The sequence below is a fragment of the Lissotriton helveticus genome, chromosome 12 (assembly GCF_964261635.1).
Source record: "Lissotriton helveticus chromosome 12, aLisHel1.1, whole genome shotgun sequence".
In the NCBI taxonomy this organism is placed as follows: Eukaryota; Metazoa; Chordata; class Amphibia; order Caudata; family Salamandridae; genus Lissotriton; species Lissotriton helveticus.
This window is the reverse complement of record NC_136073.1, coordinates 887,842,491-887,866,364: the sequence shown is the minus strand read 5'-3', so window position 1 is coordinate 887,866,364 and position 23,874 is coordinate 887,842,491. Positions and strand designations below refer to the sequence as shown.

General features: G+C 50.1%; 1 protein-coding gene across 3 annotated transcripts in view; it reads left to right on the top strand.

Annotated features, from left to right (window-relative positions):
* LOC144799602 (phosphatidylinositol 4,5-bisphosphate 3-kinase catalytic subunit alpha isoform-like) overlaps positions 1–23,874 on the top strand; it is a 308,439-nt gene that overhangs the window by 98,951 nt on the left and 185,614 nt on the right. For all 3 annotated transcript variants that reach the window (XM_078671001.1, XM_078670999.1, XM_078671000.1), the window contains exon 2: positions 10,472–10,735. In XM_078671001.1, the coding sequence (XP_078527127.1) occupies positions 10,547–10,735 (189 nt within the window). In that variant the 5' untranslated portion in view covers positions 10,472–10,546. The remainder of the gene's footprint in view (positions 1–10,471; positions 10,736–23,874) is intronic.

The window sequence follows — 23,874 nt, the reverse complement described above, 5'->3', positions numbered from 1 at the left end:
TTATACACTCAACACTGGTTGGCACACACGACTAAAGTCGTCACCACGTATTTGTGCCCACATTGTTGGAAAAGAATTCCCTTTGGAAAACTAAAATAGCAAACTTAATCACTCACTTCTCACTCAGACACCTATTCACCAGGAGCTATGCCAGTAGCCAAAACTCAAATATATGAATGCTTTATTCATCAAATAAGTGCAGTAAGTTAAAAATGATTAAAAGAAAGGAGTCACTCAACTGATAGATGAAAGAGCTCCTCAAAATTATGAGCATAAGGCCTGTCACAGTCTTTCTCCATACCCTTTCGTCCCTCCCACCCTCCCTTTGTGCTATGACTGCATCCCCCTCCGACCCCAATTATGGAACTCTGCTTTTCAGTTTAAAGAGATAACTCTAATCACTAGTATATGCGTAGACATTTGTACGCTCTACCATTCCTATGTGACTCTTAGAGTATATCCATCCGTATCCCTTCCCTATGTATATAGAGATAACTCTAATCACTAGTATATGCAGTAGACCTTTGTACTATCTACCATTCCTATGTGACTCTTAGAGTATATCCAGTCATATCCCTTCCCTATGTATATAGAGATAACTCTAATCACTAGTATATGCGTAGACATTTGTACGCTCTACCATTCCTATGTGACTCTTAGAGTATATCCAGTCATATCCCTTCCCTATGTATATAGAGATAACTCTAATCACTAGTATATGCGTAGACATTTGTACGCTCTACCATTCCTATGTGACTCTTAGAGTATATCCAGTCATATCCCTTCCCTATGTATATAGAGATAACTCTAATCACTAGTATATGCGTAGACCTTTGTACTCTCTACCATTCCTATGTGACTCTTAGAGTATATCCATCCGTATCCCTTCCCTATGTATATAGAGATAACTCTAATCACTAGTATATGCAGTAGACCTTGTACTCTCTACCATTCCTATGTGACTCTTAGAGTATATCCAGTCATATCCCTTCCCTATGTATATAGAGATAACTCTAATCACTAGTATATGCGTAGACATTTGTACGCTCTACCATTCCTATGTGACTCTTAGAGTATATCCAGTCATATCCCTTCCCTATGTATATAGAGATAACTCTAATCACTAGTATATGCGTAGACCTTTGTACGCTCTACCATTCCTATGTGACTCTTAGAGTATATCCATCCGTATCCCTTCCCTATGTATATAGAGATAACTCTAATCACTAGTATATGCAGTAGACCTTGTACGCTCTACCATTCCTATGTGACTCTTAGAGTATATCCAGTCATATCCCTTCCCTATGTATATAGAGATAACTCTAATCACTAGTATATGCGTAGACATTTGTACGCTCTACCATTCCTATGTGACTCTTAGAGTATATCCAGTCATATCCCTTCCCTATGTATATAGAGATAACTCTAATCACTAGTATATGCGTAGACATTTGTACGCTCTACCATTCCTATGTGACTCTTAGAGTATATCCAGTCATATCCCTTCCCTATGTATATAGAGATAACTCTAATCACTAGTATATGCGTAGACATTTGTACGCTCTACCATTCCTATGTGACTCTTAGAGTATATCCGGTCATATCCCTTCCCTATGTATATAGAGATAACTCTAATCACTAGTATATGCAGTAGACCTTTGTACTATCCACCATTCCTATGTGACTTTTAGAGTATATCCATTTGTAACCCTTCCCTATGTATATAGAGATAACTCTAATCACTAGTATATGCAGTAGACCGCTGTGCTCTCTACCATTCCTATGTGACCCTTAGAATATATCCAGTCATATCCCTTCCCTATGTATATAGAGATAACTCTAATCACTTGTATACGCGTAGACATTTGTACGCTCTACCATTCCTATGTGACTCTTAGAGTATATCCAGTCATATCCCTTCCCTATGTATATAGAGATAACTCTAATCACTAGTATATGCAGTAGACCTTTGTACTCTCTACCATTCCTATGTGACTCTTAGAGTATATCCAGTCATATCCCTTCCCTATGTATATAGAGATAACTCTAATCACTAGTATATGCGTAGACATTTGTACGCTCTACCATTCCTATGTGACTCTTAGAGTATATCCGGTCATATCCCTTCCCTATGTATATAGAGATAACTCTAATCACTAGTATATGCAGTAGACCTTTGTACTATCCACCATTCCTATGTGACTCTTAGAGTATATCCATTTGTATCCCTTCCCTATGTATATAGAGATAACTCTAATCACTAGTATATGCAGTAGACCTTTGTACTATCCACCATTCCTATGTGACTCTTAGAGTATATCCATTTGTATCCCTTCCCTATGTATATAGAGATAACTCTAATCACTAGTATATGCAGTAGACCTTTGTACTATCCACCATTCCTATGTGACTCTTAGAGTATATCCATTTGTATCCCTTCCCTATGTATATAGAGATAACTCTAATCACTAGTATATGCAGTAGACCTTTGTACTATCCACCATTCCTATGTGACTCTTAGAGTATATCCATTTGTATCCCTTCCCTATGTATATAGAGATAACTCTAATCACTAGTATATGCAGTAGACCTTTGTACTATCCACCATTCCTATGTAACTTTTAGAGTATATCCATTTGTATCTCCTTGTGTGACTTTAAATCTTGTACATTTGCAATTTTTTCTGTTTGTATCCTTTATGTAACGCATGTAATCCTAAGTCCTTATGTTTTTCAACTGGTCCTTATGTAAAGCGCTCTGACACCTTCGGGTAAAGTTTGCGCTATATAAAATCGCATAAATAAATGTAAAGCCTGAAGAAGGTGGTTTGGAACTGCTTATACCACCGAAACGCGTCGCTTCTTGGTCTTGTTGTATAAAAAATCCGGTGCATATCATTGGTGTTGTTGTAATTTTGAAAACAATTATATTTTTAACGGACCATTCATGTTGACCTCAAATATGTTTTGGACTGTGTAATGAACTGTTTCTGCTACACATAATGCAATAATTCTCGATGTAATTGTGTTTTAATCTATGAGTTGAGTGACTCATTTCTTTTAATCATTTTTAACTCAATGCATTTATTTGATGAATAAAGCATTCATATATTTCACTTTTGGATACTGGCATAGCTCCTGTGTGAATAGGTGTTTGAGTGAGAAGTGAGTGATTCAGTATGCTATATTAGTTTCCAAAGGGAATTCATTTTTGAAATAGTGTCAATTGGTGTCCTGTCCCTTTGGCAAGTAGGACCAGTCTCTATCTTTCTGGACCTACATTGTTAGAACCATAAGTTATTTCGGTCATACTCAAGGTGCACCCCCCCCTACCTTCACTCGCCCCCCCTCCACCATATATGCCCCGTCCTTCACTTGTGCCCCCCACGCCCTTCACTTGCGCCCCCATGCCCTTCACAAGCATCTCCTCTGCTCCCTGTCCTTCACATACGCCCCCCCCCTCCTTCACATGCGCCCCCCTTGACCTTCACATGCGCCCCCCTTGACCTTCACATGCGCCCCCTTGACCTTCACATGCGCCCCCTTGACCTTCACATGTGCCCCCTTGACATTCACATGCACCCCTTTGACCTTCACATGCGCCCCCCTTGACCTTCACTTGCTATTCAGCAGCTATGAGCTGCTGATTGCTTGACTCAGCACTAACATTGAGAAACTGCTAAATAAAGGGTGAACATTTTATTATACTATATTTTTTGCAGTTTTAATATAGCGAGAACTCGTCTCGAAGGTTTTGGAGCGCTTTAATGAGTAGCAGTTCCATTACACAAGGATATATTCAGGGAGATGAAGTGATGTGCCCAGAGTCACAGGTTGTTGACCCCACGTCGAGACTCGAACCTGGTTCCTCAGTTCCAAAGTCGGCAGCTCTGGCCCTTATGCCTTACCTGAAGTAAAGGGAAAGAAGGTGACTTGGGGCACTTAACTTCGTAAAACACCTTCGTTGTTTAAAGATATTTTGCAACACATGCGTAGAAATATGATAAAGTCTATTCGAAATGTGTATTTTAATTCAGTGGCGGCTCCTTCGCTATGGCGGAGGAGCGTCGCCCCACTGCTTTGCAGCAGTGAAAGGAAGGAAAAATAAAATGCTAATGACTTGACGTTATTAGCATTTTATTTGTTCCTGCTGTGGCAGCAAGGGGGAGGGGCTGCTCTGCTCGCAGGGCAGGGGATGAGTGGTGGGCACACTGAAGTGCGCATGACACTTTGGCCGGCCGTCTCCAGACGGCCGGCCAAGCAGTCATGCGCACGTAGCATGTTCTCCACCTAGGTTGCTCAGACCAACCACAACACTGAATTGCAGCATTGTGCTTGGTTCAGGGGAGCCCAGCTGCTTCCTTAGGCAGAGGAGAGACGACTTGGGAGAGAGTGGCGAGGAGGTAAGTGTCTTTTTTTTTTCTCCCACCCCTTAAACCCCCATGTCCCTAGCCTCACCACCCAGATCCGTGCTGGCCGCCACTGATTTCATTATCATGCAGAAGCATTTCCCCTTCTAGTACATCAGAATAGATCATTGCATTGAGAAGCATTTTTTGTTTAAGGTGATAAGTTTCAAACAGAAATTTAGACGCATTTATGGTTCCACTTACCATGACCATGACAACAAAGCTTATAGTGAACTAGAGACATGTTAGATTTTATGTGCACACTCTTGGTGCCCTGGGTTGCTATCTTACATGGACAACAGTTTATCAAATAAAACGATTAAGAAGCTTTTTATAAACCGCACATACTTAAGTCATGTATATTGAGGTCACCTCTATGTGATACTAATCGAAAAGGAGGTAAAGTGAAAGGAAAAAAAACGATTGCCTAGGGTCACACTATTTGGTCAAGTGGGGAAGTCGGGATTGGTCCCAGGTTTTCTGTTCTCACATTGTTCAATTCAACCACCTGAGTACATGTTTGCAAGTAACCAGGGGTTATCCCAACATGTTTGTGGTTTTTGCCTCTAGAAGCCGTACGTTTGCTGCATGTTGGTTGCTGATATGCAAATGAAAGGAGAGGGAAATGGTAAATTTGGCATGTTCAGGCCCAGTCTTGGCTTAGTTCCTCTTTCACTATGTACACAAATTACCTCACCATAGAGGTGGTTTAGAATACACGCCAACATGCTTCTGGTGCATATCACACTGTCCCTCATAGATCTTCTGATTTGCGAGGAGTAGTGTGGGCATACTTAAAAAACTGCACAACCGCTTAAACTCCCCCAACTAGGGAGGTAGGCGGTTCATGCGGCAAATCAAAGACATCAGAAGTTTCTGACCATCTCGCTCTGCCACACCCAGGTAACTCCCTGTGGCCCATCCGTCCTAGAGGGGTTTAGAGTATTGCGTAGAATCAAGGTACCAGTATCCTTATCGGCCCACATTATTGCACGTTGTCGGCGGAGATGACCAGATGAGAAGGAGCCAGCTGTTGTATCCAAATATTGAGCTTTGAGGAGTCTTAGAAGAGGCTTATGCCAGACCTCTGATCTAGGTTCAGTTTTTTATAAGGATGTCACCCCTTCCCTGTTTCTAATGTGGGATTGGCTGTTCATGTCTCCTAACTCCCAGCGTCTACCAATCATCTGCCTATCTCTTACCCATGTCCAGGTTTCCTTTAATTGGGACAATATCCCATTATTTTGTTTCTTTCCCTGCTCCATGATCATTCAACATGTACTTGGTGAACACTCCACGGTACTGGGTGCTTTTAGTTGGAGTTTTAAGAAAACAATTGAAGAGACAATTAGGAAGGCTCAACTGGGAAGCGATATCTAGAAAACATTCATGGAGTTAAAGAAAGTGAGGTACCTTATTTGAGGGCACACCTGCTCCTCGCTGAAGGCCACCCTTGCTGGCCTGAAGCAACATGTACTAGGGTTTACATCCTTTACAATGCAACTTTTACCACGCAGTGCCTTTACGACGCAACTTTTACAACGCAAACCATTACAACGCATTGCGCTGGGGGGCACTCTAGGATAGGGAATACGTTGAATTTACTGTCCAACACCTTCCCTAGTGTTCACGGGGACTGGAGTTGGAATAGTAAATTAAACTATTCACTATACAGCGCCCCAAAGCACTATGCGTTGTAAAGGTATTTGTTGTAAATACCGCGTTGTAAAGGCATGCGTGGTAAAAGTATGCGTTGTAACGTCATACATTCTGTACTAGTCATGCCGGGAAGTATGGATGCACTCCTCAGTGGAGGGGAGTTCTAGGTCAAAAACTGAAAACAGCTGGACAGTGCAGAGTTGGACTAGCCATTGTCCCACTCCTGCCTTTTCCCGGTGGGCTGCAGTTCAGGAGGAGTGGGGGGGGGCTTGGGGGGTCTCATTTCTAAATTGGATTAGCTGTCAAAATCCTTCTGGTTCGGTATACAACTGTTTCTTTAGTTTCAAAGCTTTGCAAAATCATTATGAGCCAGATATGGTTATTTATTTAATCGTAAATTTACTCAAGAGTTAATAAAGGCATTATTACATTGACACCCTTGTGCTCAATAATTTAGTAAAAAATGCATTTACACGCCTGACTTGCAGTAACTCCTCTGTATCATTTTGGCCCTTGAATCATTTCAAGGCCTCATGAGACTACCCTGGATTCACTCACAAACGTTGTGGACAAAGTCATAACCTGGATGGAGAGAAAGTGGTTAAAACTTGAGCCACTCAAGATGACGACATTGATGGCGCGCAAAGTTGCCTGGGAGCGATGGGTTCCCACCGGAATTTCATCAAGAGTTCGGCGGAACACTGTCTCTTCTCCTCTTACAGGCATTTTTCGAGGCATTTGAGAGCGGGTCTCTCCCACAGAGCATGACACGGGGGAAAATTTGCATGATCCTTAAATGGGGGGGTGACAAGCACGACCCTTCTTCGTATCGCCCGATCACTATAATTAATACGGATGCGAAGATCTTGACCAAGATATTGGCCACCCGTCTGACACCGTATATGGCGCATCTGGTCCATCTGGACCAATGTGGGTTTATTCTGGAGCGTAATACCGCCATGAACCTACAGCGCTTGAATCATATTAAACACGAGGTACAGGGGAAGGAGGAACAGACCGTACTGGTATCCATCGACTTCGCCAAAGCGTTTGATACGGTCGACTGGGGCTATTTGCAGGAGGGCCTTCAAGCGATGGGCTTGGGCCCCCAATTTTTGCCGTTGGATCCGTATCCTAAATAAGTCCCCTCGGGCTAGGGTACGACTTGGATCCGCGCGATCGGAGGAGTGGCAGCTGGGACTGGGTACACGACAGGGGTGTCCCCTCTCGCCACTACTCTTTGCCCTGGCTATAGAGCCCTTTGCGGTTCGGATCCGCTCTGAGATGTCGCAATGGGGCATTCTGGTGGGAGACACATGTAATGTTATCTCACTGTATGCAGACCACACCTTGTTTTATTTGAAAGCCCGAGAGAGGCGCTTCCGATATTGTTATACCATCTGGATCGGTTCGGCGAGGCGTCGGGACTCCGGCTCAACCGCAAAAAGTCCCTGATCTTCCCGCTGTCTGGTCTTGAGTCAGTGCCCCAGGGGGACTTGCCGGAGCTTGGGCTGCGCTGGAAAAGGGAGGGCTTTCTTTATTTGGGTATTCAAGTGGCCTCAACGGAAGCACAATTACTGGCCCGCAATATTGATCAGGTGATTAAGTCCCTCCAGCAATCAGTGTCCTTTTGGAATACCCTGCCGCTATCCCTTATGGGTCGGCTGGCTGTTGCCAAGATGGTAATGCTGCCTAGGACACTTTACGTCCTCCAAAATACGCTGTGTCCTCTCCCCCCAATGACCTTTCATACCCTGAACATGCTACCTACGTCCCTGCTTTGGGCGGGCCGGCGCAGTAGAGTAGCTCTTCATACTGTTGTGCGCTCCTATGAGGAGGGCGGCCTAGAGGTCCCGGGCTTAGACTTATATTATTACGCGGCGCAGCTGCAACCGGCGGCCAGATGGTTTGCGGATGCGGACGTTTGGGAGATGCGACTATTGGCGGGTAGAGCAACGGTACAGGAGTTACAGGTGACTTTGATGCGGGGCAGGGGGGCAAATGAAACATTGCCCTACATTGTAAGGCACACGGCGAGCGTTTGGCAACGATTTATAGAGAGAGTCTTGCGAACAGAGCCCTTCCATAGGGACCTGCCGATGTGGATCCTGGCCCCCATGGGAACAATGGAACAACATATGTCCTTCCGTGCCTGGCGAGAGGGGGGCTGTGAAGTCCTGGCTGATCTATACCCCACCGAGACCTTCCTAACCTATGAACAGGCGGAAGAGACCTTCGGCCTCGGCAGAGGACAGTATCTACACAATCAGGGCCTGCGCGATGTTGTGCGGTCAATCTGGCCTCAGTGTCTGGAGGCGCCCCCAATGACTTACACCTTACATATTCTTCTGTCCGGCGGCAGAGGACGCAGACTAATCTCCCTACTATATGCAGCTATGAGGCGGGACTCTGCCCCGCCGGTGCCACCCGCCTGGGCCGCCTGGGAAGCAGATTTGGGTATGCCGCTGGACCTAGGGCAGCATAAGCGTATAGGGGCTCTAACACGTAAGGTCTCAAATAACGCATGCTTTAAATTAATACACTTTAACATCCTCCACCGCACCTACCTTACTCCGATTTTGTTGAAGCGTTACTCTGCAGACAGGGGGGACAGTTGCCCCAGATGTAGCACAGAGGGGGTGGGCCTCCTGCATTTAGCCTGGGACTGCCCGTTAATTAGGTGCTTTCGGGCAAGCGTTGTAGATCGTATAACTGCCACTACAGGCCTCCGCATCACACTAACACCCTTGCACTGCTTTCTGGCGATGGTCCCTAGGCCGAGGAAACAGAAGCTTTCCTATAGATTACTGCAACTGATGTTAGTGCTGGCCAGGCGCAGGGTAGCCGTTACTTGGATGGGTCAGAGGGCCCCAGAGATACCCATATGGCTCAGAGACGTGAGAGAATGGTCCCTAGCCGAAGAAACACATATGCAGCGCAGCAGGAGAGATGAGAAATTACAAGAGGACCTACTTGCCTGGCGAGCCATGTGTATTTCGGGATTGGCAATGAGAGGGCAATCTTCCCAAAGCGATTCTGAAGGGACGAGTGGCGAATTATTTTGGCCGCAGGGAGCGGGGTCTGATGAGGAGGCTGGGGGAGTTTCCTAAGGTGTAGTTAGTGCAATGCATGGTGCAGGGTCTGGTTATTTCCTCACGACGATACCTATTTATTTGTATGTTATTCTGCTATGCCTCATGGGTCTACGTATATCCGGGTGAAGCCTATATCCCCCCCCAAAAAAAAGTGCCATAAATAGACTGTCGATTTGTATAAATGTATTGTTGTGATGCCATTTGGGGGGATTTTAACTGTTACATTACAAAGCTGAAAAATAAAGTTAAAAAAAGAAAAAAAAAAGATGGCATTGATGGTGCTGTTTCTGCGAGCCACTCCCCGCTTGCTCAGGACCAACATGTGCTACATGGACTACTTGCTCGTGATCCATGTGTGCAACCTCCCCGCCCTCTTCGAGGCAGAGCGAGCATGCATGCTCACGTATCCTGTCTGATGACGCGAGATCGGTTTGCACCTTCTCTTGCCAGCCTCCTGCTCATAAGAATGAGCTCATGGTTTTGTTTCTACGGGTTGTAACTATAGGAACAGACATATGCAAAGCTCTCCTTGTATTTGGCAAGGAGGCTTTAGCTAGGGCAGAACACAGTCGCTGAGGCCAAAGGGATGGAATGTTAATCCTTAGGTCCTCAGAGGCTGAACATTCCCCTGTGTGGCCACCAGAGTTATGGAACTGGGTTGTGTATAGTATTGCACTCTTTCGGTGTCGCGGTCAAATGTCCTCTAAGTGCTAAACTACAACTGGGCCTTTGAGTGTTTAGACTATAAATCACGTGTTGTGGTGTACAGAGGTATGTTCCTTCCTTTCCCTTCCTGTCTTACATTTCCTTCCTTCCTTGCTTTTCCTCCTTCCATCCAAGGAGTGTGATTGAACTTAAATGATGACCATGATGATGAGGTATGGCCCACTGGCCGTCGACTAGTATTTGTGTTTTTTTTTTTTCCTTTTGGCCATCTGTGTTTTATGTTTTTTTCTTGGTTTGGGATAGCTAGCTCAGGTCACCACATGAATATGAAGTGTTTTTATAAGCCTTGTACGAGAGACTTTTTTTGTAAGCTATATTCCACCCTGCAGTGAACCATCCAATGAAGTTCACAGATCAAACTTGCTCTAGCATCGGAACTATTCCTCAGGTCCATGATATACTGATGTTGCAGGCTCCGTTACAAGAAGGCACCTTAACTATTCTTGACTTTACGCTTCTCTTCTAGGCTCTTCCATCAAACTGCAGATCTCCTCTTGATTCTTAAGGGATGCTGAGATCTGTCGCTGCTGTGTCTATGTACCAAGCTATATATTTTCCTGATTTCTTATCTTGTGCCTTACAGATATGTCTACAGCCTCACCTGCCAGCGTCCTTAGGACCCACAGAGCAGCTCTGTGCCGACTGAACCGCTGCCATCATGCCACCCCGGCCTTCATCGGGGGAATTATGGGGACTCCACCTTATGCCCCCACGGATCATGGTAGACTGCTGCCTGCCGAATGGTATGATCGTGACATTGGAGTGTCTGAGGGAGGCAACTCTGCTGAGCATCAAACATGACCTCTTCAAGGAAGCCCGGAAGTACCCGCTTTTCCACCTACTGCAGGTAAGAGTTAAAAATCTGCGAATAGCATCTGATGTTCCTGACCATCTGCACCAGGTTATTAATATGAGCTGTGTGGAGTAAAGGGTCTCTGTTCCCGCCTACCAGTTGCATGTTGATACAATCAGGATTACGGTGTTAGGTGGTCCTGGACCTCTCAGGTAGCTGCTTCTAGCAAGGGGGGCTTGGGTGCGGTTGGTCTGTTTTTGTCCCTTGTCCATGGGCGGGTTGGAGGGATCTGCTACGCTTTCTTCTTGTGCAGTGAACATATATTCAGCCTTTCAGTCAGGAACTGTCTCCAGCTGCCTCAACTGCAGGACCCCAGGTTGTCCCACTCAAAGCAGCACAAGTGATCACCGTTGAACCTGCTGGCGGTACATCATGAGCCTCCTCTGATGGTTCGTCTACGCTTGCAGCCTTTCTGGAGAGTACTCACTCCTCAGTGTGTCTGCAGCTTGCTTTATCCTGTCAAGTACACACCATTGGATTGAATGAGCCACAATCTCTTCACCCAGAACTGCTAATATGCCTAAGGTGTCTAACCCAGACCTGGGTCCATTCATTAAAATCCCTGTTTCTGGAAGCAGATCAACAATATTTAATGCCATCATGATCTACATACATGGGCAACACCCCTCTGCTTGAAGTGGGGATCAAGGCTTTAAATTCTACCATAGCCAATCAGTCCATTCACTTGGCCTGTACCGCCAGCACGTACACAAGAACCAACCACGCTACGCTGCCTGTTTATTAAATCCTGATCCCTTCGCAGTCCAGTGCCTCCAGTGCCTTCAACCACATCCTCTTTATTTAACATGTTTCAAATCCTCTTACTTACCACCTGTCCATAGTATTCAGCCCCATGATCTTTCTTAATCCAATAACCCCCCCATGCATGCCTCTGTCTTTCTGATTGCTTGTGCAATTTGCTTCACTATTGCATTTTGCAATTTAAAAAATGCAGAAATTGATGATCCATAGGATTGTCTATCAGTTTATTTCTACTCACTGTTTTTGGTATGGTTTGTAAGGAGTGACCTGCCGCCTCCAAGTACTTCCTGGTCAACAGAGAGGAATTTAGGGTTTAATTTGAAGTCAAGTGACACCGTCTGTCTACTGCTTCAAGACTTGCCTGTCAACCTACAGTCTGAATGGAACACAGTGCCACCCTGTCATCAAGTGAGATGACCGAGCTTTTTCTTTAGGCGCCCAGGTCTTGAATCATTCTTTGGTGAGGAAGCAGGCTCTTGCAAAATCACAGTGGTGGCAACAATTGATCTGCCGTGGGTCCACCTCCGTAATCAGGACCTGATGCCGAGGTCAGGCTTGCAAGAAGGTTGAGAAGGTGATGAGCAGATCTCAGTGTGCATAGGGTATCCACAAACATTGACCTTCGTTCTAGCGGAAAGAGCATTATTCGTCAGTGTTGGAAATGGGGGTTGCCCACGTCTCAAAGGGGGTAGCATGGCATCAAGCGGGCAGGCCAAACTTCGAGGACATGTGAAGCATTCACGCAGTACCCACAGACGACACACCAATCACACCACAAAAGAGTCACGACACCACCTTTGGTTGGAAAAGAATAAGTTTAGTGTTATCTCCAACCTGCAAGGTAAAAAGGAAAAATACACTGGTAATCACAACAAGGCGCCAACTGGCGCCAGAGCCAAATACATCATGGGGAATTATTTACATGGGACAAAAGGGATGAGTCCATAAGTCCATGCTGCAAGGAAAAAGGGATGGTTAATTAAACATTAGCCCTGGAGCCAATCTGGCGGGGCCAACTCAGGCTCTCATCCTTAGGGGGTTGTAAATGCAGAATACCACATTAGCATAGGTATATATATCATGCACAATCACGCCAACCCACCCCTGTAAAAGAAAACAGAGCATCACAGCACATCTAATATTAGACAGGAGCACCTGTCATGAATCAACCTGGCTGGCTCATTATCAAGGGCCCTGAACAGGGGCCTAGAATAACTCATCAGGCCAACAAGGCATTTATGCATTTAACATGGGCCTGACTTTAGGCCTATGAACCTCAACCTAGGGCAAACCCTCCTCAGAGTATAGACATATAGATTAGATGTCAGGCCTAACATTTCAGGGAACATCAGGCAGAACGGTGGCATCACTATAAACATAAACAGCAGGGTGTACACAACAGCCAATCCCCTGCATGAACATTAAGCCTACACATTATAGAGCGATGTTAGGCATTAACCCATGAGCATGAGCCTAATCCTCCACACTGGTGCACCGTTTAATGAAGGTTCCCTCAGCATCTGTTCCCTCCCAGCTCACTCAAGCCAACCTATATGGGGGTGTGCCCTTAGGCCATAAACACACTGACACACTGGGTGCGAAATTCAGCGAAAGCACTGCCTTGCCACACTAACACAAATCCCAAGCCCTACACTAGCTGGCATTCACCTCGTCACCCCAGGCAGGGATTACTAATGTCGTGGCCCAGCTCAGAGGCCTGGCAATCCTGCTAGTACTTCTCCCGGGGGCTCCGGTGTATAATTAGGGCCCACTAGCTCAATTACAATGTCTCCCGGGGCAGGGGGGGGGCGAGCACCGACCCTGTGCCCCGTTGCCCTCTTCACTCCCCACACAGTTTAATTAAAGCCCCACTCACCGGGCTACTCCGGGGGTCCTCTTCCCCCTGCAGGGCTCTTTCCCGTGAAGGGGCAGGCACCGACAATGTGCCTCGATGCCCCCTCCTCTCTCTCACAATGACAGCCGGGCCCCAACTTTCTCACGGGGGCCCAGGACTCTACTGTGCCGGTGTGCGGGGCTCTCCTCACTGGCTGGGAGCCCCGCAGGAATACAGGCTTCCTCCGGCCGGCTCCTGTGCGTGATGGCAGGGCTCCTCCACCACACGGAGCCCTGCAGGCGACGCGCTGCTCTCGTGGTGCCCTGCTTTGCTTGGGGAGGCGGGGCTGGCACCGACAGTGTGCCCCGGCCCCGCCTATCCTCCCGGCCCCACACTCAGGGCATAGACCGGCAGGGTAGGCTCCTGCTCCGGTCAATCTCAATCGGGGCTCCCCTCTCGCGATCACGGGGCCCCGCAACGACTCTTCACCCGGGTCCCCCTCCTACCTCACGGGGACCCGGGGCTTGAATTCAGCTTCTCCGGGCCTTCCCGGCCAACCACCAATCCCTGCGCGGCCTTCAGAGGTCACGGCCGCGCAGGCCAATCCGTGCGCGGCGGGGGCGGGCCGATGACGCAGCCTGGCCCCCTCGTCACGTGTTACGGGCCGGAACGGCTTCAGGGCCTAGCGCGGCCCTCTCTCTGCTTCGGCGGCCCCCTCCTGGCATCGGGGGCTGCCGCAACGTTGCACACCCCAGCAAGGGGGGGGAAAATCTCCTCAAGACAGCGCCGGGCTGCGGCGGTGATTTTCGGCGCTGCCACACAGCGCGAGGACAGGACAAGGGGTAGGCTCCCTTTCTTGTTATAAAGTCCCCTCACAGTCTCCTCAGCACCCGGGCTGCGACGGTGATCTCCGGCTGCGACAAGGGGTAGGCTCCCTTTTTAATTAATTATTTAAATCGGCCCAAAGCGCGCCTCCACAACAGCGCTATTCACAGGCTGCCAGTCTCCTCAGAAAACAGCGAAAACGGCGCTATTCACAGCGCACTGCTCCTCCCTCTGCCCACAACCTCAGCTCCTTCCTCAGACTACGCAGAGGGGGCAGGAATCTAGCACTTCCTCAGCGCTTCGCAGTTATAGCGCTTGTCAGATAGGCTTTACAGCACTAGGGGGCCACAACAGTCCCAGGGCCCAGCGCTTTCACAGGGCCTCACAGCACCTCAGCCAGCAGCATTTCTTTTGGGGGCACGATCTTCCCCATGGTGCTTCAAAGGGGCAGACAGTCCCACAGCAGTTCCTCAGGGGCACACTCCTCACCTCCTGGGCGCTTCTTCACACAGCGCTGGCACGATACCCGGTCAAACAGCGTCAGTGACCTGGATAGGGGCCCTCCCTTGCCAGGGGCCCATGGGGACAGCAGGGGGGGGGTTCTAGGGGTGCAGGGCCCAGCTCACAGGTCCATGTGGCGGTAGCACCTCACAGCAGGTCCCCTCTCTTCTTTGTCCCAGCGCTGACTGACTCTCTGGTGACACTTCACCCTCTTTATACCCTCCTCCCAGGCAATGCCAGGACCTTCTAGAATGTTGGCACATCTAGCCTAAACTGGTTCTAGGGGAGGGGGTGAGCACCCTGGGTGCCAGGCTTTCCCTCCAAAACTAGGGGTAGCTGGGTAATATAATCTAGACTGCTGACCTATGTCAGTCCAGTGGCAAAACCCATGGCCATGGCATCCATTTTAAAAACAATACATTTCAGTCAGGTACATTTCCAAAATGGGGGTGCAGTTTTAAAATGGGGGATTTTACAAGTGCTCACATTATGTCAGGTAATTACATTTTCACAAAGTGTCTCACACCACTCATGGCCTATACAGGTTTAATCCCATGGGGGAGACATTCAAGTTAGGGGGTCAAAAGCGAAAAATTTTGGGGGGAAAAGGCCAAGTCCAACACGACTCCCCCCCAGCCAAAAGCCAGGGTAGACTGATCAATGCCTTGATGGGCTTCCCTGCTTGGGGCGGAAAAAGGTGGACGCAGGCCTGCAACTACAGGAGCACCTGCAGTCTCTCCTCCACTCTGGAACCCAATGGTTCTTTTTCGCATCCCTCCTTTTACCAACATCACCACCCCACTGGTGTTCCCTAGTGGGATGTCTCTCCTTCCTAGAGTGGGAGGCTCTAGCCTCAGGCTTGTAATTCCCTTGGACCACTCTCTTCTCTCCAAACTGCCACTGGTCCACCCATCTGGGGTCTACACCCTCAGACTGACCAGCCCTTAGGGGCGAGGCTCTCCTCCCCCTACTTCTCCTCCTAGGGTTCCTCCATCCCTACGCTGGGGGACACCCTCACACAACTCTCTCCCCAACCTGGAGCCGAAACCCACAGGCTGAACCGGTGACAGGGGCGAGTCCTCCCTCTCCCTGCACCCCCTCCCAGAGTCCCGCACCCTCCTAACTGGAGTAGTACCCCTGGGAGTCACTTCCGGGGGGACTCTGGTTACAGAGGTCCCTCCCACCAGAGCAGGCAAACCCTGTCCCTGGCCACCCAACCCAGGATCTGCGCCCTGTGGCTGAGCTGGTGACAGAGAAGAGACCTTCCTCCCTCTGCACCCCCTCCCAGAGTTCCGCACCCTCCCACTGGGAGTAGTACCCCTAGGAGTCAAATTGGTAGGGACCTGAATTACAGGTACCCCACCCTCCAGGTCAGGCAACCCCTTAACCTGGAACCCCAGTCCAGGATCTAAACCCTGTGACTGGTCAAACCCCCGAACCACTGGAGCTCCAATTAATGATGCTCCGGGTCCTCCTGACATGAGGGGATCCTTTCCACGAGAAGGCACACCGGGACAGCCTAGACTCCCAACCTGGGGTTCCCTAAAAGAACTCTCCAGTCCCTGTGACTGCAGTTGGGGCATCTCGGGACACCTCCCCGTCTCACTCCCTCCTTTAGATGGGATGTGAGGCCCTACAACCCGCCCACTATCCTGGGACCTAGCTGGGCTTCTCACCTCTCCCGCCACGCTGGGTCGGAAGATCCCTGCACCTCTCCTTTCTGGATCACTCCCCAATGTCTTCCCAGACGCTCTGGCACTTACCCAGAGGTCTGCCTCCCGTGCAAGTTCCCTGGGGTCTGAGAACCCGCACTGCAACAGATGGTGACGCAGTCTTGGGAAACAACTCCTCAGCATGTGCTCCCGGATAACGGCATGGCACAGCCCTTCCCAATCCTCCACTGCTCTCCTCACCACCCAATCCTCCAGTACAGTCCAACACTCCTCCTCGAACTCTCCCCAGGTCTGATGGGACAGCTTTCCCCTGCCCCTAAACACTAACCCGTCCTCCTCTTCCGGGGAATCAGGCACAGTCTCTTGGGCTTCGGGAGTGGGACTCCTTGCACTGGCTCTACACTCGCTGCCACCACTGGATCCCACCCTCTTCGGTGAATCCAGACTCCTAAAACCACTCTCAGGGGACAACCTACCCACCTGAGCTGATCTCTCTCTGGCGAAGGCCCTCTCCGCCTCCGCCATCCTCTCCTGCGCTAGGACTTTTTCAGTCTCTAGTCGCTGCTCTTCTACCCTCAGCTGCGCTAAGCCCTCGGCATGCCTGAGCTTTGCCAGCGACAGCTGATACTCCCTTTCCTCCCTCCTATCTACCCACTCTTCTGGGGACAGGGAAAGGGATGGGGCAGTGCCCCCGGGACTGGACCCAGTGCGAGACTCCCTATCTCCGGTGTCCTCCACAGCTACTGGCGTCTCTGCCCTGCTAGACTCTTCCTCCTCCTCATCGGAGCAACTACCTCCCAGGGTTCTGGATGGGGAGCCCTCTCTCTGGTCTCTAACCCACTGACCCTTCAACACTTCGGGGGGGTAGTCAGACAAGTCCCCATTAACCTCTAAGGCCTCTCCCCTCTTGAGGGCCTCATAGAGAAACAAATTCCTCCTAATGTTCCCTACTGGGGGTATCCCTCTCTCCAGGAGGAAGTCTATCACCTCCTGTTCGGTGTACTCCATCAGTTCCACTTCCTGGTAAATCAACCCCATCGTGGCGAGATACACCCGGGACACACCCTCCCAGTGGAACAAGGGGACACAATTGTCAAGCACTTTCAGGAGGAAGCAACAATAATCCCCACAACAAGGCTCGGATTACCTCCATAGCTCTATTTGCAGTGTAACCCGTGGCCGCTGTGGTACTGCACAAACACAAGTCCTATCCCACCGCTCTGCCACCAAATGTTGGAAATGGGGGTTGCCCACGTCTCAAAGGGGGTAGCATGGCATCAAGCGGGCAGGCCAAACTTCGAGGACATGTGAAGCATTCACGCAGTACCCACAGACGACACACCAATCACACCACAAAAGAGTCACGACACCACCTTTGGTTGGAAAAGAATAAGTTTAGTGTTATCTCCAACCTGCAAGGTAAAAAGGAAAAATACACTGGTAATCACAACAAGGCGCCAACTGGCGCCAGAGCCAAATACATCATGGGGAATTATTTACATGGGACAAAAGGGATGAGTCCATAAGTCCATGCTGCAAGGAAAAAGGGATGGTTAATTAAACATTAGCCCTGGAGCCAATCTGGCGGGGCCAACTCAGGCTCTCATCCTTAGGGGGTTGTAAATGCAGAATACCACATTAGCATAGGTATATATATCATGCACAATCACGCCAACCCACCCCTGTAAAAGAAAACAGAGCATCACAGCACATCTAATATTAGACAGGAGCACCTGTCATGAATCAACCTGGCTGGCTCATTATCAAGGGCCCTGAACAGGGGCCTAGAATAACTCATCAGGCCAACAAGGCATTTATGCATTTAACATGGGCCTGACTTTAGGCCTATGAACCTCAACCTAGGGCAAACCCTCCTCAGAGTATAGACATATAGATTAGATGTCAGGCCTAACATTTCAGGGAACATCAGGCAGAACGGTGGCATCACTATAAACATAAACAGCAGGGTGTACACAACAGCCAATCCCCTGCATGAACATTAAGCCTACACATTATAGAGCGATGTTAGGCATTAACCCATGAGCATGAGCCTAATCCTCCACACTGGTGCACCGTTTAATGAAGGTTCCCTCAGCATCTGTTCCCTCCCAGCTCACTCAAGCCAACCTATATGGGGGTGTGCCCTTAGGCCATAAACACACTGACACACTGGGTGCGAAATTCAGCGAAAGCACTGCCTTGCCACACTAACACAAATCCCAAGCCCTACACTAGCTGGCATTCACCTCGTCACCCCAGGCAGGGATTACTAATGTCGTGGCCCAGCTCAGAGGCCTGGCAATCCTGCTAGTACTTCTCCCGGGGGCTCCGGTGTATAATTAGGGCCCACTAGCTCAATTACAATGTCTCCCGGGGCAGGGGGGGGGCGAGCACCGACCCTGTGCCCCGTTGCCCTCTTCACTCCCCACACAGTTTAATTAAAGCCCCACTCACCGGGCTACTCCGGGGGTCCTCTTCCCCCTGCAGGGCTCTTTTCCGTGAAGGGGCAGGCACCGACAATGTGCCTCGATGCCCCCTCCTCTCTCTCACAATGACAGCCGGGCCCCAACTTTCTCACGGGGGCCCAGGACTCTACTGTGCCGGTGTGCGGGGCTCTCCTCACTGGCTGGGAGCCCCGCAGGAATACAGGCTTCCTCCGGCCGGCTCCTGTGCGTGATGGCAGGGCTCCTCCACCACACGGAGCCCTGCAGGCGACGCGCTGCTCTCGTGGTGCCCTGCTTTGCTTGGGGAGGCGGGGCTGGCACCGACAGTGTGCCCCGGCCCCGCCTATCCTCCCGGCCCCACACTCAGGGCATAGACCGGCAGGGTAGGCTCCTGCTCCGGTCAATCTCAATCGGGGCTCCCCTCTCGCGATCACGGGGCCCCGCAACGACTCTTCACCCGGGTCCCCCTCCTACCTCACGGGGACCCGGGGCTTGAATTCAGCTTCTCCGGGCCTTCCCGGCCAACCACCAATCCCTGCGCGGCCTTCAGAGGTCACGGCCGCGCAGGCCAATCCGTGCGCGGCGGGGGCGGGCCGATGACGCAGCCTGGCCCCCTCGTCACGTGTTACGGGCCGGAACGGCTTCAGGGCCTAGCGCGGCCCTCTCTCTGCTTCGGCGGCCCCCTCCTGGCATCGGGGGCTGCCGCAACGTTGCACACCCCAGCAAGGGGGGGGAAAATCTCCTCAAGACAGCGCCGGGCTGCGGCGGTGATTTTCGGCGCTGCCACACAGCGCGAGGACAGGACAAGGGGTAGGCTCCCTTTCTTGTTATAAAGTCCCCTCACAGTCTCCTCAGCACCCGGGCTGCGACGGTGATCTCCGGCTGCGACAAGGGGTAGGCTCCCTTTTTAATTAATTATTTAAATCGGCCCAAAGCGCGCCTCCACAACAGCGCTATTCACAGGCTGCCAGTCTCCTCAGAAAACAGCGAAAACGGCGCTATTCACAGCGCACTGCTCCTCCCTCTGCCCACAACCTCAGCTCCTTCCTCAGACTACGCAGAGGGGGCAGGAATCTAGCACTTCCTCAGCGCTTCGCAGTTATAGCGCTTGTCAGATAGGCTTTACAGCACTAGGGGGCCACAACAGTCCCAGGGCCCAGCGCTTTCACAGGGCCTCACAGCACCTCAGCCAGCAGCATTTCTTTTGGGGGCACGATCTTCCCCATGGTGCTTCAAAGGGGCAGACAGTCCCACAGCAGTTCCTCAGGGGCACACTCCTCACCTCCTGGGCGCTTCTTCACACAGCGCTGGCACGATACCCGGTCAAACAGCGTCAGTGACCTGGATAGGGGCCCTCCCTTGTCAGGGGCCTGTTGAAAATTAGTACGTTTTGGTGAACATTATCTGCGCCATCTTGCCTCTTCCCCTGATGCCACACTTTTGTCGTGCGCGCCCGCCATTTTAAGATGCCCCGATCAGAACAAACCCTTTTGCATGCCGCTGGCCCCTGACATAGCCCTTTGCCTTCGCTAAGCCTGCACGCTGACCACCCCCTGCTTGCACCTGCCTTGAGTCATAAACCCCTCTTCGGCGCTGCTCTGCCCCAGGCCCTCATCCTGTTCCCAGCGCGACACCTCCCTGCTTTCCTTTCATGATCTCCGGCCCTTAGATGCAAACCCCCTTTTTCCCCGTGTGCCCGTTTTGTCCTCCCCGTTCCCAAGCCGACACCCAGCTCTGCCGATACCATCCTTGCCCCTCCCCGTACAATAGAAAGCTTCCCCCATCAAAGAATCCCCGGGTTGATCAAAGCCCCCACCCCATGAGACCCGATCAAACCCCCCACATTCCGTGAATCGGCGGATTATCCAGCTGCGCGATGCTCATCACCTGTTGTGACTAGGGTGGGGACTTCAACTGTAAATGTGTATGGGAACGGGCCCAAAGGGGAGTTCCGAGAATGTCTTTTCCGTACATCAAAGCTTTAACATGTATGTGTAATCTACAATAAAGTCATAAATGTGTGTATAAGAGGCCAGGCCTCAGGAATACAGTTAGAGCACCTCAGAACGATACCTTCTGTCCGTTTCGTTGTGTTCTCCTCCGGAGAGAATAAAAAAACCTTGTTTCCTGCTTTCCAGTCTCCAGCGCCTGCCTCTTCATTTGATTTAATAACTAGAGGGTCACAGAGGCAATACCGCCGGGCAAATATCGATTGTCCTAGACCCGATTGAACTTTTTACAATTGGCGTCCCAAGCGTGGGGCCCATCAGCGACTCGTGGATCCAGTGGGAGAGGTCCCGACGACAGAGTGAACGACTGCAACGATCGGGAGAGCTCTTGCCCAATAGACCCTCGTCTGGCAGCCGATCATCCGAACTTCACTAGTTCCGAACAGACCTCTCTCGAGTGATCTACGGTCCTGACTGGGAACCATCAGGAGTGCCGTGAGAAATACGAGAAAAAGAGGACGATCGGGCGCTGGATTCGGAAGACAAGAAACTGTCCACATGGTCCGGGTAAGGTCGTGTTGCCACGACAAGTTGCGAAAAAATTTGTTTGATTGCTTGATTGTTCAAAAATACTAGTATTGCTCGTTTTATTTTTATTTTTTTTATTTTGGAGATTCACTGTCTGCAAACGGAGAAACAACAGGCTCTCTCTCTTTGCAAGCAGTGGAGGATAGGTAGGGTAGCAGCCGTGCTTGTTTTCTTTCTCCCCCACTTAATAATTGCTTGAAACTGAACTGTTGTTCGCAAAAATATTGTTTCCTGGAGATTCCCTGTCTGCAAACAGGGAAGTGACCACCCTTTTTGCAGATAGTGAAAAGGGTAGGTAACGCAGATCTTTGCGGACCTACTCATTCTCCCCATTGTTATTTATCGGTCTTTTGGTTTTTTTTCGGTCCATGAGGTATTCACTGCCTGCAAACAACGTAGAATAGAAATATTCTGTCTAGTCTTTGCACCTAGTGATAAGATAGGCAGTGCTGACTTTTTAGTCCCTCGTTACGAGCCGTCATGTCTGTCTTCTCCCCACTGATAAATAGCCTGTTTAGCCCGGACCGGGTGTTAGAGGTGGACCATATAGCTCCACTAGAAGGCACCCCTAATAAGGACATGTTCATAAACTATGGGTTAGTCACCATAGCTTATAATAAATTATGGCACAGGTATACCGAAGAGAGTCAAGACAAACAGTGGCCACTGGCAGGATCCTTTGACCTTGATAAAATAGAAACGTTAGAAATAGCCCTTCGAAATAATAAGACAACGCCAATTATGCTCGACAGTCTCGGTATGTGGCGCAGAGAGGCTACGAAACGACAGAGAAAAGACGAGGACAAACCAAGTAGAGAAATATACCGACAGGACAACCCCAGGACACCGCTACCCACAACTTATCCCCCGACACTATGCAAAGGACGACCAGACTTAGGGTCAGACCAATGCGCTTTTTGTAGGTATGTCGGACACTGGAAAGCCCAATGCCCGACTCTACTGAGCGTGAGTAAAGGCAAAGGGCCGACAAGAACGACAGACCGACAGTACGAGAAAAGGCGCGAGACAAAGAAGAACCCGACTTACATAGACAGACCAGACAGAACTACCACGTTTGATTATGCCCGATGGCACAGATTTCGCCAGGAAAATCTCAGCGGCATGCTCAAGTTCTCCTAGGTCGGGCAATGTCAAGACGGGAACCCAGCCTCGTTTAAAATTCACAGACGGAAAGAGATAATTATGACCAATAACTGTTTTTATATTTGTCTTGGGTCTTTGTATGTCGTACTTGTACTGTCCCCCGTCTGAGTTTGTGTGTATGTAATGTACAAAACTGCGTCATCCCTCTACACGTGTTTCCGTGTTACTCGACCTCTGTTAGCAGAAACTTAGCATAAAAGCAACCTGGAAAGAAAGAAATGGTAAAACAAAATCCGTAGACCATTAATGAACTTGAACTTTTAATTTAACACAACAAACAAGGAATAATAACGATAAACTGTAGAAAATGAAAGTCAAACAGAACATTCGCCCCCCCCCATTCTGGAACCTTCCAAAGTAGGGCAGGGTTACGGCTACGCCCAACCAACGGCAACCCATATAAGGCGAGCCCGGCCGCCAACTCTTGGTCAGGAAATCTTAACGTATGGGGGAGCCGGAGGAGAGGCAGGAGCCCGCAGCCTGGGCATTTGCAGGTAGTCCCGCCACATGTCTCCTTGGCCGGCCGCAACGGGCCTGGAAAGACTAAGGTAGTCCCGCCACATGTCCAGAGGAGAACGAGGCACCTCTTCCTTTTCTCTTCCGTCACAGCCGCAGCAGTCCTGGACGGCGGGATGTCCTGCACGTACCTCCACAACAATTTGTCCAAGTTGGGCTGGGAGGGAGAGGCGACGCGGACGAGCCTCTCCCACCTCCACCGATAGGAGGTTTCCCAGCCCCCGGCCCGACGCCGAACACCCCCAGTCAGGCGATGGTGCCAATACTTCCACAGCACCGAACGTACAATGGTGGCACCCCAGTACTTGCGCAGCACCGAACGTACAATGGTGGCACTTGGGGAACACCGGATGTGGAGAGACCTTCATGCGGGGCGATGAAAAGGAGCGGCATGGAGTGCACCGGGAGAAGGAGACGATGTGAACGAGTCTCCCTCGCCCCCCCAGGTGGGGGCATCACAGCTGCACCCCAGCTGAACGTCCCGCTTACACAAAACAGGGACCTCTTCCTTTCACTCCGAAGGATCTCTTCCATTCTTGCAAACTCGACGAGAGTGGCCCCTGTAGGGCCTCAAAATGGCGTCTGGATCCGCTGGAAGGCGGGCCCCGGCCACTAGAGTAACTTTGGCCAGCCATATAACTCGAACATTTGTCCCATGGAGCACGAGCCCCCATCTCCGACAGCATCTCCGCAGCCTTGAAGATCATACAAAGGTCCCCGGCGGAACCTTCGGCCTTTGCAGGTTTCCGGTAAGGGACGGCTGCCTTGATCACCAACGAAACAAACATGACATTGCCACACCTTCTGTTAGCGTGAATTCTAGAACTGCCGAAAAGGACTCTGGTCCAAACTGCCAGTAATGGAAACATTTCCCCCT